Below are 15852 nucleotides of genomic sequence, written 5' to 3'. Positions count from 1 at the left end.
TCACATTCAAGCACAAGAGCCTTTTCTCCTCCTGTGGTTTCTAGCAACTGGTATTCAGAAGCATTGCTGCCTTCAACCGTGGAGGCAGAGCATAGCTATCAAGGCTAGCCTAATCTTATTTATTTATTTTTAAAAATATGCTTTTTCTTAGTTTTTCATTTCACATAAACAAACAAAATACAATAATGTTCCATAATCACCTATCCACTTTCTTTCTCAATGCCCTACTGAGCACTGACTTCCCTCCCTCCATTCAGCAGGTTTTCTTACTTCAATCCCCTTTCCACAGTTCCTTAATAATATCCAGCCCACGTCATAAGATTTATTTCAGTCCTGCTAACATCTTCACGTTTCTACAGTTATTACTTATATAATCCACAAATTTACTCCAATCTCTTTGGAACTTTGTTTCCTCCTGGTTACCGATCCTGTAGGTCAGTTTTGCTAGTTCCTGACGATCCACCAGAATTTGTCTAATCCTTTTTAAAGCCTCTCCTTATCACCAGCATTATTTTATATTCCTGCCTTATTTTGTGGTGTTTTGTTTCTTTTCCTATTTTATTTCACCGTTACCAATCATTAGCTATATCTTGTTGGTTGTGTTAGCTTATAGTGTGAGTTTCATTCAGAATCTTGGGGCCAAAAAGGTGGGATAACCTCTCCCACCCCCCAACCATCCTTCATCAATAAGAAATCTCCCTGTTGTCATCTAGTAGTCCTATATTAAAAGTGTTGGCAGAAGGCCAGAAAATGTGCAGGTCAATAAAATTCTGTAGGCCTACTCTAAGTAAACTTTAGCTGAATACTACCATACATTTTTAAACCAGGTATTTTTTATTTTTTTGGGGGGGGGAGTGTCATTGGTCACCAGCCTGCAGTCAGGTTATCTTTGCATTCACCTGCATGCTACCATTTCTTAATCATAGTTGCATTACAAGAAAGGACTTGTCAGTCATTCCAAACTACATAGTAAAAGAATGAATATGCAGGACTCGATGTTGACTGCTTAGCTATGGGAAAGTGAGAAATGGTCTTGATTATAATCCTTGAAATTGTGCATGCGTTGGCTGCAGTTAGAAGTGCAGTCAGTCTAGAAATATTTCTAACTAACCGCAAAGCTACCCCCTCTCTCTTTCTCCTCTCTCTCTCTCTTTTTGTAACACTCACCGCATCCTTGTCAGAGAAACAGCAATTGCTAGTCTCTTTCTCTCGTGTGAAACATAGCATGTAATGCAGAACTACCATAAATGCCGTTTGTTAGCATATATTGGGGATAAATATCTTATGGAACGTCTCTCCCAGTGTGAACTTGCTCAGACCTTTATGTCGTCATATGTAGTGTAGTGGCTAATTCAGGATCCCTTCTTGATTATCACAGCCATGCCCTCTCACAGCCACCGCCCCCTTCTAAGATTATAACCTTCTAAAGTTTATACAGCAATCTTACAATTCTAGAATAATAATGATTAGGGATGCATTGCAATGCTTAGAGCAGATCTCTGCGTGCCTCCTCCAGTTGAATCTGGGCTTTCCCCCCTCTGTGCACATACATGGGCAAGTGATTTGGAGTGCTTTGTTATCTTCTTTTGGAGTGACTTGAGCTGTGTTTTCCTTGGCGTTCCATTTGACGTAACAAAACTTACACCCCATTCTCTTGAAACAGAAGCACCTTGTGTTTTCAATGTTCCTAAACGCTTAGCATAGGGACACGGGTGGTGCTGTGGGTTAAACCACAGAGCCTAGGACTTGCCGATCAGAAGGTCAGCGGTTCGAATCCCCGCGCCGGGGTGAGCTCCCGTTGTTCGGTCCCTGCTTCTGCCAACCTAGCAGTTTGAAAGCACATCAAAGTGCAAGTAGATAAATAGGTACCGCTCCGACAGGAAGGTAAACAGCATTTCTGTGCGCTGCTCTGGTTCGCCAGAAGCGGCTTAGTCATGCTGGCCACATGACCTGGAAGCTGTACGCTGGCTCCCTCGGCCAATAAAGCGAGATGAGCACCACAACCCCAGAGTTGGCCACGACTGGACCTAATGGTCAGGGGTCCTTTTACCTTTACTTTAAATGCTTAGCATACAGAACAGCTCTTCAGTGCTCTCCCACAAGCCTTCTCCAGAATGACCCTAGGAGCCAATCCTCACCTCCTTTCACTTTGATTGGCTCCAGTCAGCACTAAGGATAAGAAGACTTCTTCTCAGTGGCTGAAAAGTCCCTCTTGTTGCTATTCTTGAACAATTGGGAACAGAAATCCTTGGTGAACCAAAGGCCAACCAGTTGATCATGATTTACCTTCTTCCCACTCCCTGAAGCTCCCAAACTTTGCTAATGTATCCTGGCTCATTTTGCAGGGGCCACATTTTTCTTTGGCACCTTACATGGCTTTGTTTTTGTTTTCCAAGTAGCATTTCACTGCCCATTCTCTTGTTTTCCCATTGGGGAATCAGAGTTGGAAGTGACCATGAGGATCATATTGTCCAACCCCCTGCAGTATGGGAATATTTTGCCCAATGTAATTTTGCCCGCGTCGTCTCCAGGGAAGAAAGGGGGCGAGCCAGGGTCCGCCCTGACCTTAAGTGGCCCTACGCAGGCCCGCCCCTGCCGCCAGCTGATTGGCTGGCGCCACAGGGTATGCTAATTGGGTGAATCCCTGTCTCCCGCGAGGCTGACACCAGCCTTGCGAGAGCGAGTGTGGGCGGGGTCGTGATCCCACAACCCCCCCTCCTCCTGAAGATCGGAAGGGGCATTCCCATTTTTGGGACAATCTCTATTGCCTGTGATTATTTTCTCTCTCAAGAAATAACCCTTCAGAATGCTATTTGTGTCGCTGATGCACTATTTATGTTGGAAGTGGTCCATTGGCTACAGCTCTGGATGCCCAGAGCCCTTTGCTGGCAAAAGTATTCAAAGGGGCATGCTGCTGATTGAATGCATGTGTGAAAGCTGAGCTTGATTGGCTGTAACACAGGTCTCTTCCCGCTTTCTCTTTCAGCTCTATATTCAAGCCAGGCGTCCTGAGAATCTGACCTTATCAATTGCCAGAGCCGCATACCATTTCCATCCTCTGAGGCTACACGGTGTGAACAGAGGGGTGCCGTACCAACAGTACCAGCCTGTGGTGATGCTGGAGCAAAGCTATATTATCCAATGGGATGGCAGAGCACCAGAAGATGTCATCCTTTACCCGGTCAACTTCAATAGGTACCATTGATGGAAAATGTGCGGCGCGATGAGCTCTGTGGTGTTTGCTAGGGTTTCTGTTTTTAAAAGCTGTTCCAGGTTCCTGCTGACTTTTCTTCTTCTTCTTCAAACTTTTGGAAAAGTTGGCTTACTTAAGGCTTCTAAAAATGACATTAACAAAAGACCAGCAAAGAAGCTATGCCTCTGTTTTTAACTTTCGCTGCCATCTCTCTGATGTGCCGTGTTGTTTCCCCTTTCAGTGAAGTTTTTTTTGGGAAGAGATTCAAGTTACTGTTGGCATTCCGGCCTCAAGATTAAATCCAGCAGATCCCTGGCATGCTGTTCATTCTCATTAGTTTACACTAGCTGCTCCGCTTGTGATTTATATCCCACCTCTCCCTCTTTCTGTAAAGGGCAGCAGTGATTATGAAGATTGCCTATGCAGCCTTGCATTTTCCCAGTAGTCTAAACACTGCAATTGCTATTTCATTTCCCCCCTGTTATATAAACCTGAAAAACAAAACACCAGGACCCTCCCTACTGAAATAATTCAGAACTGATAGACAGCGGTCTGGAAGAGTAATAAGTTTGAGTGCAACAAGAAGGGAGGCCCGGATTCCATCTTTTTCTCTGCTGTTTTCTGTTACAAAAAAGGCTAGGAAGGATATGTGTGTGTGTGTGTGTGTGTGTGTGTGTGTGTGTATGTGTGTACACACACTCACTAACAGCCTCTTTCCTGACATGGCTCTGGAATTCTAAAAAACAACAACCCAACAAATCAGTGCAGTTGTGTCTTATCAGTCCATATGTGTCTGCTGTATATTTGGAAAGTTTTTTGTTTGTTCTGTATGCACTGAGGTCCTCCTCTGAGGGTCTTCTGCTGGTTCTCAAACTGCGAGAAGTGAGGTTACAGGGACTTCCAATGCAGGGATCTTTTACCCAACGTGGGGTTCAAACCCAAGACCCTGAGATTAAGAGTCTCATGCCCTTCTGACTGAACCATCCCAACTGGTTTTGCAGAATTGAAAAGTTAAAAGCAGCGGATATAAAAAGAAGTTAAGGTTTTGAAGTTTTGCATAATCCCTTAAAGACTAGAAATCAGTTGTATTCTGCACCAAATACCAGTTTGTGTGCGTTGTTATGGAATGGTAGTCCTAGTCATTTGTTGAATCAATGAACGTGTCTACGCAAAGCTCTCATGTTAGCAACTGACCTGTTCTTTTTTTATATATAAAAAATGGCACATTGCAGTTACTTTTAGAATCAGGAAGTAAATGTTTGCAGATGTCAGCAAGACTAGACAGATCGTACCTTCTTTAGTAGGTCTCCCATTTTTTTTTAAGTTGATGGGGGAAACTGTACAAACAATACGGCTGATGATTAACCCTGATACACCCGTGGCTTTTTTGACGCAGGAAAGAATGTGCGAAATGCGTATGGTGCAAAATGAGGAGACAACGTGATTGACACTCTTAATGTCAGTCTCCTGGTCTTGCTAAGCACAGCTTGATAGCATAATTAAGTTATTTTTACCCCAGTGGACGGAGATAGCGGGGGATGCTGATGTTTCAGAGAGGCAGAAGTCATGTTTCTGGAATACGTATTTGACATTGGCTAAGAGAAGCTCATAGGGGGAATAAAGAATTTATTGCTGGGGATTTAGACTGTTCCTGAGGTACTGTAATCTGTAATATTGACACTCAAGACTTACGTGGTTAACTCCTCTCCTGAAGCTAGAATGCCAAGAATCCACCAGAAGTAATGGAAGGGCAGAATCATTGCTGTTTTTCTAGGAAAAGAGGTGCCAGAATTCACCATGTTCTCTTATAATGGCAATGGCGCCCACCTGAGAGGTATCAGAACTGAGTTCTGGCTGGAAAACCCCCCAGGAATGAGTAGGAAGAGGTGGATTTTTCAGAGGAACAGCTTTAATTACGTACTCACTATATTTTTAAAGCACATTCAAAGCACATCCTGGCCCCCTCAAAGAATTCTGGGCACTGTAGTTTGCCAAGGGTTTCTGGGGATTATAACTCAGTGAGTGATTCTGAAACTACAGTGCCCAGAATTCTTTGAGGGGAAAGAATATGCTTTGAAGGTATAGTGCTAACTCAACACACTAATGAACAGAACTCTGTATACCAAGGATGGGGAACCTGTGAATCCCACAGATGATAATGAATTCCGGCTCTCATCAGCCCCAATCAGTATAGTCAATGGTCAGGAATTGTAGGAATTATAATTCATAAGCCTTTCTGTTTTGGAAGGTGTTTGCTTTATTAACCAGATAAGCTTTTATCCAGTGTGTTTGTTTTCACCTATGGGATCATCCAGCCTTCCTTTTGTGCCACGTTTCTCGGTACAGGTCCGCGCTTTAAATTATTATTAATTAAAGCTGAGAACTTCTTCTTCTTTGTGTTCTTGCCCCGGCGTTTGTTCCCTGCAAAAACCTGTTCTTTACCACTGAAAACAATTCTGTGGAAAACCAGAATTGCTGTTTGTTCTGATATAGAGCATTAAAGAGTGAGTTCTCCTGGGGAAAGCAGCATAGCGAAAATAGTCATCAGGGTTAGTAGTCGCTGGTTGCTTTATCCTCCCTGAATTTGCCTAATCCCAAATTGGTGACCATCACTGCTTCTTGTGGCAGTGAGTTCCACAGTTTAAGTGTGTGAATAAGTCCTTTCTTTTGTCTGTCCTCAATCTTCCAATGTTCAACTTCGTTGGATGTCCCCGAGTCCTTGCGCTACGAGAGAGGGAGGAAAACTCTCTCCGCACCATGCATAAATGTATTCACTTCCGTTCTGTCGCCTCTTAGTTGCCTTTTCTCTAAACTAAAAATCCCCAAAACTAATAAAAGTTGGGAGATTTGTGGTTCCTTGCCTCACTTCCACCAAGAGTTATCACAGGGATTGTTCAGAACAGAATAAGATGTATGGAAGCACCATGAGTGGTGATAAGTTTGAGATAATGACACGCAGTAGTAACCTTTGTGCAATTCAAAACTTCTTGATACTGTTCCATGGTAGGGCGGGAGGAGAAAGGGGGACAGTTTCATGATATTTGGCAGAAGAACACAGAGGGCTGATTGGAATTTTAATTGCTCAGAACAAAAGTCAGTCTCCTGTAGAACTGATTGAGATCCTTGTTCTTTGCCTGAGTTGACTACATGTGTAAAGTCCTTCCAAGTCCAGAGGCCTATGATCTTTGCACAATGGATTCTTTCTCTTTGCAGGCCAACTTCATACTTAGCGTACTCTTTTTCCTTCTCTTTCATGCACACATCACGTAAGGACCAAAATTGCAGGTAGGGAGAATTACTCAAAGGAATTGGCTTACGTGGAATGGCCATTTGCAAAAGCAAAACCACAACCAAACAAAACACCCCAACACACCTATGTTCACGAAAGACATTAAACTTGTTAAGAGGAGACTGTCAAAAGGAGAGATTGAGGAGGAGGAGGGGGGATAGGTACAGCTGGCAGTGGGTGGAAATATGGGCATGGAATGAACCCAAGGTGTAAGGACTTGGTGTAACAAGCTACTGCCTGCACACCAGTCTTTTGCCTTTACTTGCTTGAAAAGCGGTGAAATTGAATAACATCTCCCACTTTGAGTAAATTGGCCCATCGGTGCTTTATTTGCAGGCTGAAAGACACACACATTTAAAACATCAAGAGAACTGAAGTGGTGGATTGTGTTTGTCGTTTTTGTGGACTGTTTTGTGGCGCTGTTAATTGGGCTCCAGAAACGCTGCAATATTTACTAAGAAGTCTAGGCATGTTTAATGGGGCACGGCTGGTTCAATAAAGCTTTGGGTCTTTATTTAGCATGGATCTCATGGATGCTTTAGTTGAGATTCCTGCATTGGACTAGATGACCCTTGGGTTCCCTTCCAGCTCTATGATTCTATGCCTCGGCCCTCCAGATGTTTTGAGATGACAATTCCCATCATCCTTGACCACTGGTCCTGCTAGCTAAGGATCACGGGAGTTGTAGGCCAAAAAACATCTGGAGAGCTGAGGCTGAGGAAGCCTGTTCTATGCGTTACTTATTTTGTTTTTACCCCACCCATCCTCCAAGGCATCATATGTAGTTCTTCCCCCCCATTTTAGTCTCCCTCACATGTGAAGTAGGTTAGAAGGAGGGATGGGGCAGCCCAAGGCCACTTACTGAAAGTCTTGAGAGCCCAGTATAGAAGCCTGGGGCCCACTGGGCCTGATGTTCCCTATCTCTGGTTTAGCATTACATCTGAACCAGACCAGACTAGGATCTTGCCTCTCCCTCCACTCCAGGGGTGTGCTGGAGTTCACTGCTTTTCTTCCCTGATAAGTGAATATCTGCTGTAACTAGCACAAGCCATGTGATGTGGAGACACCATGGAAGTGGAGCTTGAGCTTGATATATGGACTAAGTCTGTAAATGGACTTTGCACGTTTCATATCTAAGGTTCAAAGAAGCCATGGTTTCTCTCTGGAAAAGTTAGCAGCTCCTGCCTCTTAACCTGGGACCGAGAGAAGGCTGCAGATAATGTGGGCAGATCTGAGTGTCTGCCCCTATTGATTCTTATCTTAAACCCTCATAAGTTTTCTTTCCCCCCCCCCTCCTCCCACAGTGTAATTGGCAGGGAAGTCAAGTGCAGTAAAGTTTGCAGGCTCATACTCTATCTTGAACCAACAATAGCAACATTAACCAGAGATCCTTGTAAGAAGCTTATCTGAGCTGGTTCGTTGCAAGTCGGTTGAGATTAAAATTAACTGAGCAGAACAAAAGGCCAAAAAAGAGGCTGTAATTGGCTGTTCAGCCTAAAACTCTGGCCATATGAAGTGCTGGAATGTTTAACATAAGATTGGAAAGAATGCACATATTAAAATTCTTTGCTTAAGATTTATTGGCTTGGCCTCAGGAGGTGGGACTCCTCAGGGCGAATTTGGCAAGGAGTGTAACCTAGAAATAGTGGCTGAGGCTGGAAAAGGAGATACAGGAACATAGGGAGCTGTCTAATACAGAGTCTGACCATTGGTCCATCTAGACTAGTGTTGTCTGCACTGAGTGGCAGCATCTGTCCGGGATGTTAGGCAGGGAATCTTTCTCAGATGCTGAGGATTGAACCTGCATACTACAGTGGTACCTCGGGTTAAGTACTTAATTTGTTCCGGAGGTCCGTACTTAACCTGAAACTGTTCTTAACCTGAAGCACCACATTAGCTAATGGGGCCTCCTGCTGCTGCCGTGCCACTGGAGCACAATTTCTGTTCTCACCCTGCAGCAAAGTTCTTAACCTGAAGCAATATTTCTGGGTTAGTGGAGTCTGTAACCTGAAGTGTATGTAACCTGAAGCGTATGTAACCCGAGGTACCACTGTAAGTTGATGCTCTACTGCTCTTGGGGTCCTGCTAAAAATGGCAGCTCCTTTTTTACCCTCACTGGTCCCATCTGCACTATACATTTTAAAGCAGTATTATGCCACTTTAAACTGTCATGGCTTTCCCCCAAAGAATCCTGGGAACTGTGGTTTGTTAAGGGTGCTGCCAATGGACCATTCATCCCACCCCAATAGTCAGCCACCATTCCATGCCCAATGAACATGCTCAGTCCTCACCTGACTGGTTTTTTTTAGGCTGGGCATTATGGGAAATAGAGGAGGAAGAAGAGAGGATGAGAATCCTTGAAGATCTAGTGCAGACCTATGAATCATGGTCCGGCACAAGCCACCAGTTCAGATCTTGCCTTGGCCATGAACTTGCTAAGATTGCAGTAGCCACAGCTTATGAATCTCTCAGCCTCAACACCCCCCATTCAGTTTCCTATGTGGGCTGATTGTGTTGGCATATATTCTAGCGCTGTGCAGAAATCTGCTCTCCAGTTTCTTGCAAGTGCTTTTTCCCCTCTGTGAAAGAAGCTTCATTTTTCCTGCCTCATTCGCAGGGTGCTTGGGAGTTTCTTTATAATGTGGGTCAGTGTGCGGTTTTGAGATTATTTTATGGTTTGGAGATAAGAGATATATATGTGTTTCTTTCCGGTAAAGATTTCTCCAGTACTCTGCAACCTTCCTAGCTGCCCACACTTCCTGACCTGGAAAAATCCCATGGGAGGCATTACCTCATGTTGTCTCCTCCTGGCTTTTGGTCTGAAGTATCTGGGAGAACTGCAGAATGAGGCTGATTTGTAAAATGAAAGGACACTCCTGCAGACACCAAGATTCTCTCTCCTCGTTGATAGTTTTCCATTTTATTTAGGGTCAGTTGCCGGAGAATGGTTGCAAGTGGATGGGAAATGCAGGGGGAATTTCTGGCACAGCACTTAGGAGTGTTTGAAGAGTTTGAAGGCAGCAGTAGCAAACAGAGGAGGCGAATTTCAGTTTTATAGACAGACACAAAAGTTTAGCCTTGCTTGGGAGTGTAACTTGTTTCGTTGAATTAGGGTAGGCTTTCCCAAACTTAGGTCTCCAGCTGTGGTTTGACTACATTTCCCATCATTCCTGTCCACTGGTCCTGCTTGCTAGGGAAGATGGGAGTTGTAGTCCAATAACAGCTGGAGACCCCAGTTTGGGAAACCCTGATGAGAATTTTGCATGTTTTTGGCTCAGGGTACATGGGACACGGGTGGCGCTGTGGTATAAACCACAGAGCCTAGGGCTTGCCGATCAGAAGGTCGGCGGTTTGAATCCCTGTGACGGGGTGAGCTCCCGTTGCTCGGTCCCTGCTCCTGCCAACCTAGCAGTTCGAAAGCACGTCATATGCAAGTAGATAAATAGGTACCGCTTCGGCGGGAAGGTAAACGGTGTTTCTGTGCGCTGCTCTGGTTCGCCAGAAGCGGCTTAGTCATGCTGGCCACATGACCCGGAAGCTGTACTCCAGCTCCCTTGGCCAATAAAGCGAGATGAGCGCTGCAACCCCAGAGTCGGTCACGACTGGACCTAATGGTCAGGGGTCCCTTTACCTTTACCTTTACCTTTACCTTTACCTTTACCTTTACCTTTACCTTTACCTTTACACCAAGGCCATACTACAGTTCTCCAAAAGAAACCTCTGAGCTGATGATGTGGACCCAGGTAAGCATCTGAGAGCGGAGTGGGTGGCTGCTTGGTAGGTGCCATTTGAAGTGCTGGGTGGGAAGGCCGGTGCTTAAATCAACCTCTGCCCACAGCTTGGGCCTGGCATTTGCAGGAAGAAGCTGTGGTCTGGGGCACGTTCCCCAAACCCATGCACATCTGCTGAATGCCTCATTCTGCCTTTGCCAACGCTACTGCATGCTCAGTCTTCGTGAACATGTGTCCCGCTCGCCTCTGTTGATCACACCCTCCTTTTAAAGTGTTATTCTTTCTTGCTCTCTAAGCTGTTAATCATGCAGTGATTAAATTCCTTGCCAGTGATGTGTTCCAGGGGGAAAGAGATGATAATAGACCAGGCTTGAACAAGCCTGCAGCAAACATGCCCGGCTCCTATAATTATTTTATTTCTCTCCACCCCGGCTCGTGAGCAATCATCTCTGTGTTTACAGTTGGTAGGGGAGGGGTAAATGAGGAGGAGGACGAGGATGGGAGGGCAGAAAAACCTCTTGGCAAGCTTAAGAACTACCAGCAGCTGAGTGCTTTGATGCGCTCTGCAATTAGGATTCCAATTAGTGTTTCAGCTGATGGTTCCACCAAAAATGACCTACACTGAAGTTCTTTCTGAAAGCCCTTTGCTTGGCCCCTTCCATTGTGGGCAGAATTAACAGACTTGCTTTTCCTAGCTGCTGGGGAAGCAATGGCAAAGGATGCAACCGAGAGGTTTAGCGGTGGAGACACCCTATTGCTTAGGAACATAGGAAACTCCCTTATATACCAGGTCAGAAAAGTGGTCCATCAAGGTCAGTACAGAGAGACTTTAGACTTGGATTTCAAATGCAGGCTCCCATGTCTGGCACTCAGGACTCACCCCTGAGCCCAGCCCCACTCCACACCCTCTTGAAGTGCTTTTGCAAGTGCTCTTGAACTCGATAATGTCTCTTGGTTTCCTGGAGGGATGTGGGGTGTTTATATTGTAGAAAGAGCCTCTGCATTCACATGGCTGTAGCAATGAGTCATGTTCTTTGCTCTGCCATTGGTTGCCTCTGGAAGGTTGCCCATGAAGAAAGACAGTCCTTAATGGATGTGAAAGTTACCTCATCTCTGGTCTTCACTGACCGCCTGCAGCTCTCAAGGGTTCTAGACCTGGATGTCTCCTGTTCCGCACTGGAGAAGTCAGGGATTGGACCTGGAACCTTCTGCCTGCAAAGCAGAAGCTCCATTACTGAGCTACAGCTTTGTCAATCTTGGTTAAAAACTAGGTCTTCGGGGTTACAGTCTGTTGTATCGTCAACATGTGCCTATTGCAACTGTAATTGCCTATACAAAATGTGGACCCTTAGGGCTGATTCTTACATTTAATTGATATCTCAAAGTGAATCCTTCCCCTTTCATTCTGGTAGTATCCCCATTGGAGTGGGGATAGAGGTCAGTTTGGGAAACGGCACATCAGCTGCTGATCTCCCTTATTGCCTCAAAAGAATATACAGTGGTACCTCGGGTTAAGAACTTAATTCGTTCTGGAGGTCCGTTCTTAACCTGAAACTGTTCTTAACATGAGGTATCACTTTAGCTAATGGGGCTTCCCGCTTCTGCCGCGCCACCGGAGCACAATTTCTGTTCTCATCCTGAAGCAAAGTTCTTAACCCGAGGTACTATTTCTGGGTTAGCGGAGCCTGTAACCTGAAGCATCTGTAACCCGAGGTACCACTGTATTGTGGTACTCGGGGCAGCAGTATTCTTAATGCCAGTTTTGAACAGCAGCAATGATTTCTATATTGGCTAGAGGTGAACAAAAAAAGAAAGAAAGTATGAGAGATGTTGCGGAGCAAGTGTCCTGTGCTCCATGGTTTCTCTTTTTCCTATTGTCATTGGCTGGACTTTGAAGTAGTTGTCCAGATAGGATGAGCTGGAGGGTCCTCAAATTCAGCAGGACCAGGTTACCAAATTTTGAAGTAAATAAATAATTAGCCCAATTCCATCTGAAGAGCCACCACCACAAGACCATTAGGCAACTCTGTACCTATTCTCTCTGTGTAAATTCATTAGATTGGCATGACAGCCATTCCCAATCCCTTAGAATTTTCCCCACCTGAAAATTCTATGCACACTTTGCTAAACTGAATGCAGTGTGGGTTCCTGCCAAAAATCTGGACCTGATATTTTCCAGGATTCTCTCTAGAGAGGATCCTTCCTCTCTCAGGGAAAGAAATCCAAGTTCAACAAGTATGAAACCTTTAGAAGTCCATAGTATGGGGGACTTACCCAAGCATTCATACCATAAGCAATTCTTGGTTCTCAAACTGCTGTCAGCAAAGCTCTGAGGAATCTATGGTTGGGTCTGTCTCCTTCTTAGGGATGCAGATGGACCAGTCTATTTTTGGTGCATGTTGATTTTACATGTATTCATCAATCCATTCCATCCCATTTTTGTATCAACTTGCCATTAAAAAACCCCTCACCAGATAGAGATTTGCATCATTTTAAATATATCTCCCTCTCACAAAATGCAAATTTTTGTTTGCATTTGATTTTTATCCTGAAATATGCATATATTTTTCCTATGCATGTTTGGCATGGTTTTTGAAGCAAGGACTCAAGGACACCTGCGTTCCAATTCATGAGTTGCTTTGGAAAGTTGGGTTGGTTTGCTTTAAAATGCCATGATGAAATCCTTGAGCATCACTGCTCTTGACTATTACAACCTTTTTGTGCTTCCTTCCAAAGAGAGCTTTTTTTTTTTAGCATTACACCAGGTGTGTGTGTGTTTCACTCAGGCATGCCAAACCCTGCAAATGTCAACACTGCAATTAAAAAGAGACACCACAAAACAGCCACTAGGTCTAACTTGTCAATCATTACCAGGAGGATGTAAACATATATATATATATATATACTTATCTGAAGCACACACTGTTTGGATTGTTGGATGGCAGTGATGGCGGAAGAAGAGAAGGAGAAGAGAATCTGTAGAGTTGAAATTCTTGTCACTGGAATTTTTTTAAAGTTTAACACCACTTTTGGAGATATTTCATGTTGCTGTGCTATTTGGTAACTTTGCAGTGGTTAATATTCAGCCTTGCTTCTTCAAAGGCAAATATTTGGAATGGAAGGCAGAGAAGCAAATATATTTCTGATAATAAAAAGCCAAAGAAAATAAAACCCTGATGGTCAAGTGAACTGAACCATATTGCTAGAACAGACAGTAAACAGATGTATTTCCTTATCTTTGCTTGATTTCTACTTAAGTTTAGTTTCATTTCAGTGGACGCACCATCAACTTAAACAGACAATCTGTCTTTTGATTACTAATATGGTTTGCCAGCTTTCTTTAAAAATTTCTGGCCATGCTCATGTGCCTTTAACAGCCGCCATTCAGGCAGACGTCTTGGTGGTAAGGCTTTTTCGGCCATGGAAATGTGATGGGGAAAGCCTTCTATTAGTCAGACTGTTATTTAAAGGTGTAGGAATGAAGCGAGTAGGGGGGAAGCCCCCAGCAATCTTGTCACATTTGTTGTTGTTGTTGTTGTTTAGTTGTTTAGTCATGTCCGACTCTTCGTGACCCCATGGACCAGAGCACGCCAGGCACTCCTGTCTTCCACTGCCTCCCACAGTTTAGTCAAACTCATGCTGGCAGCTTCGAGAACACTATCCAACCATCTCGTCCTCTGTCGTCCCCTTCTCCTTGTGCCCTCCATCCTTCCCAGCATCAGGGTCTTTTCCAGGGAGTCTTCTCTTCTCATGAGGTGGCCAAAGTATTGGAGTCTCAGCTTCAGGATCTGTCCTTCCAGTGAGCACTCAGGGCTGATTTCCTTCAGAATGGATACATTTGATCTTCTTGCAGTCCATGGGACTCTCAAGAGTCACCTCCAGCACCATAATTCAAAAGCATCAATTCTTCGGCGATTAGCCTTCTTTATGATCCACCTCTCAGTTCCATACACCACTTCGGGGAAAACCATAGCTTTAACTATACGGACCTTTGTTGGCAAGGTGATGTCTCTGCTTTTTAAGAGGCTGTCTAGGTTTGTCATTGCTTTTCTCCCAAGAAACAGGCGTCTTTTAATTTCGTGACTGCTGTCACCATCTGCAGTGATCATGGAGCCCAAGAAAGTAAAATCTCTCACTGTCTCCATTTCTTCCCTTTCTATTTGCCAGGAGGTGATGGGACTAGTGGCCATGATCTTGTCACGTACTCCTGGATAAATCCTCTTAATTGTTGGCAATTTTCTGCCCAGTTCCCAGTATAATAATAATAATAATAAAGTTTTCCTTTGGAAGTGCTATGGATGCCTCATGCCGTCTACTGCCTGAGGGTTGCCTCCCAATTACAGTTTGTTCAGAGCAGATGCCTTGAAATTAATGGCTCCATCTGCACTATACATTTAAAGCAGTATCACACAACTTGGGTTTCCTCCAGTTTGCTAGTGGTGCTGAGACTTGTTAGAACATCCCTTTCCCTCTGCACAGAGCTGCAATTCCCGAGTTCCTTGACAAGAGGGATGGATTGTTAAACCACTCTGCAAATTGTAACTCTGTGACTAGGGGTCTCCTAACAACTCCCAGTCCTGATTTACTGGCCACCTCTGTGGGACGCGGGTGGCGCTGTGGGTAAAACCTCGGCGCCTAGGACTTGTCGATCGTCAGGTCGGCGGTTCGAATCCCCGCGGTGGGGTGCGCTCCCGCTGCTCGATCCCAGCGCCTGCCAACCTAGCAGTTTGAAAGCACCTCCGGGTGCAAGTAGATAAATAGGGACCGCTTACCAGCGGGAAGGTAAACGGCGTTTCCGTGTGCGGCTCTGGCTCTGGCCAGAACAGCAATGTCACGCTGGCCACGTGACCTGGACAGCGCTGGCCCCCAGCCTCTTAAGCGTGATGGGCGCGCAACCCCAGAGTCGGACACGACTGGCCCGTACGGGCAGGTGTACCTTTACCTTTACCTGTTTTCAAACAAATGGAGGCAAACGAATATGAGTTTGGAAACACAAAGAGTAGGAAACATGAATTTAGGTTGCATTAGCAGCAGGGGAAGCACCAGTCAGGCCTTCGTGATCTCTTTGATTCCTGGGTTTTCCATCATCCTGCGTAGTAGGTCAACAGATCTATCATATTTTACAAGGGAGAAAGAATTAAGGACAAGTTGTTCTAGGCCTTGGAAACCAAATTCAGATTCATAGACCTTCTGTTGTCCGTTGCAGCTTACATCAAACAGTGCCCTCTAGGTATTTGTTCATTTAAAAAAAAGCCATTTCGTTTGTGAATTTACTGCAAATGGAGAAATTTGCAGATGCAACTGCTCTGTTCTTTTCTTTCTTTTGGAGAATGACTCCATTCCATTCCATTCCCTTGTTGTTATAAGAAAGGCTTTCTTCCTGAGTTGCGTTATCTTAAGCTCACTGAGTTCCTGAAGCTAGGACTACCGTAACGTTCTCAAGTTCAGGGAATTTGGCAGTAGCTTTGCAGCATTACAACATTTTGGATGTTGCCATTTGAAGGAGAAGTGTTAAATAAAAATAGAATCTGTACAGAACGTGGAAGAGTGGGGTATAACAACAGCTGAGTGAAGAATCTCTGGACATATTTCCCATTGCAATTATTACAAGCTGTTTGGCCAAAGTGAGTTAACTGACC

General features: G+C 44.6%; 2 protein-coding genes across 6 annotated transcripts in view; both read left to right on the top strand.

Annotated features, from left to right (window-relative positions):
* CEMIP (cell migration inducing hyaluronidase 1) overlaps positions 1 to 15852 on the top strand; it is a 169699-nt gene that overhangs the window by 35976 nt on the left and 117871 nt on the right. The gene's annotated exons all lie outside the window — the stretch shown is intronic.
* Positions 1 to 15852, top strand: part of LOC307203408 (cell surface hyaluronidase CEMIP2-like) — a 94557-nt gene that overhangs the window by 54948 nt on the left and 23757 nt on the right. For all 3 annotated transcript variants that reach the window (XM_079954175.1, XM_079954176.1, XM_079954177.1), the window contains one exon: positions 2987 to 3195. In XM_079954175.1, the coding sequence (XP_079810301.1) occupies positions 2987 to 3195 (209 nt within the window). The remainder of the gene's footprint in view (positions 1 to 2986; positions 3196 to 15852) is intronic.

Source organism: Podarcis cretensis (assembly GCF_951804945.1).
Source record: "Podarcis cretensis genome assembly, chromosome: 14".
NCBI lineage: Eukaryota > Metazoa > Chordata > Lepidosauria > Squamata > Lacertidae > Podarcis > Podarcis cretensis.
This window is presented reverse-complemented; position numbering and strand designations above follow the sequence as displayed.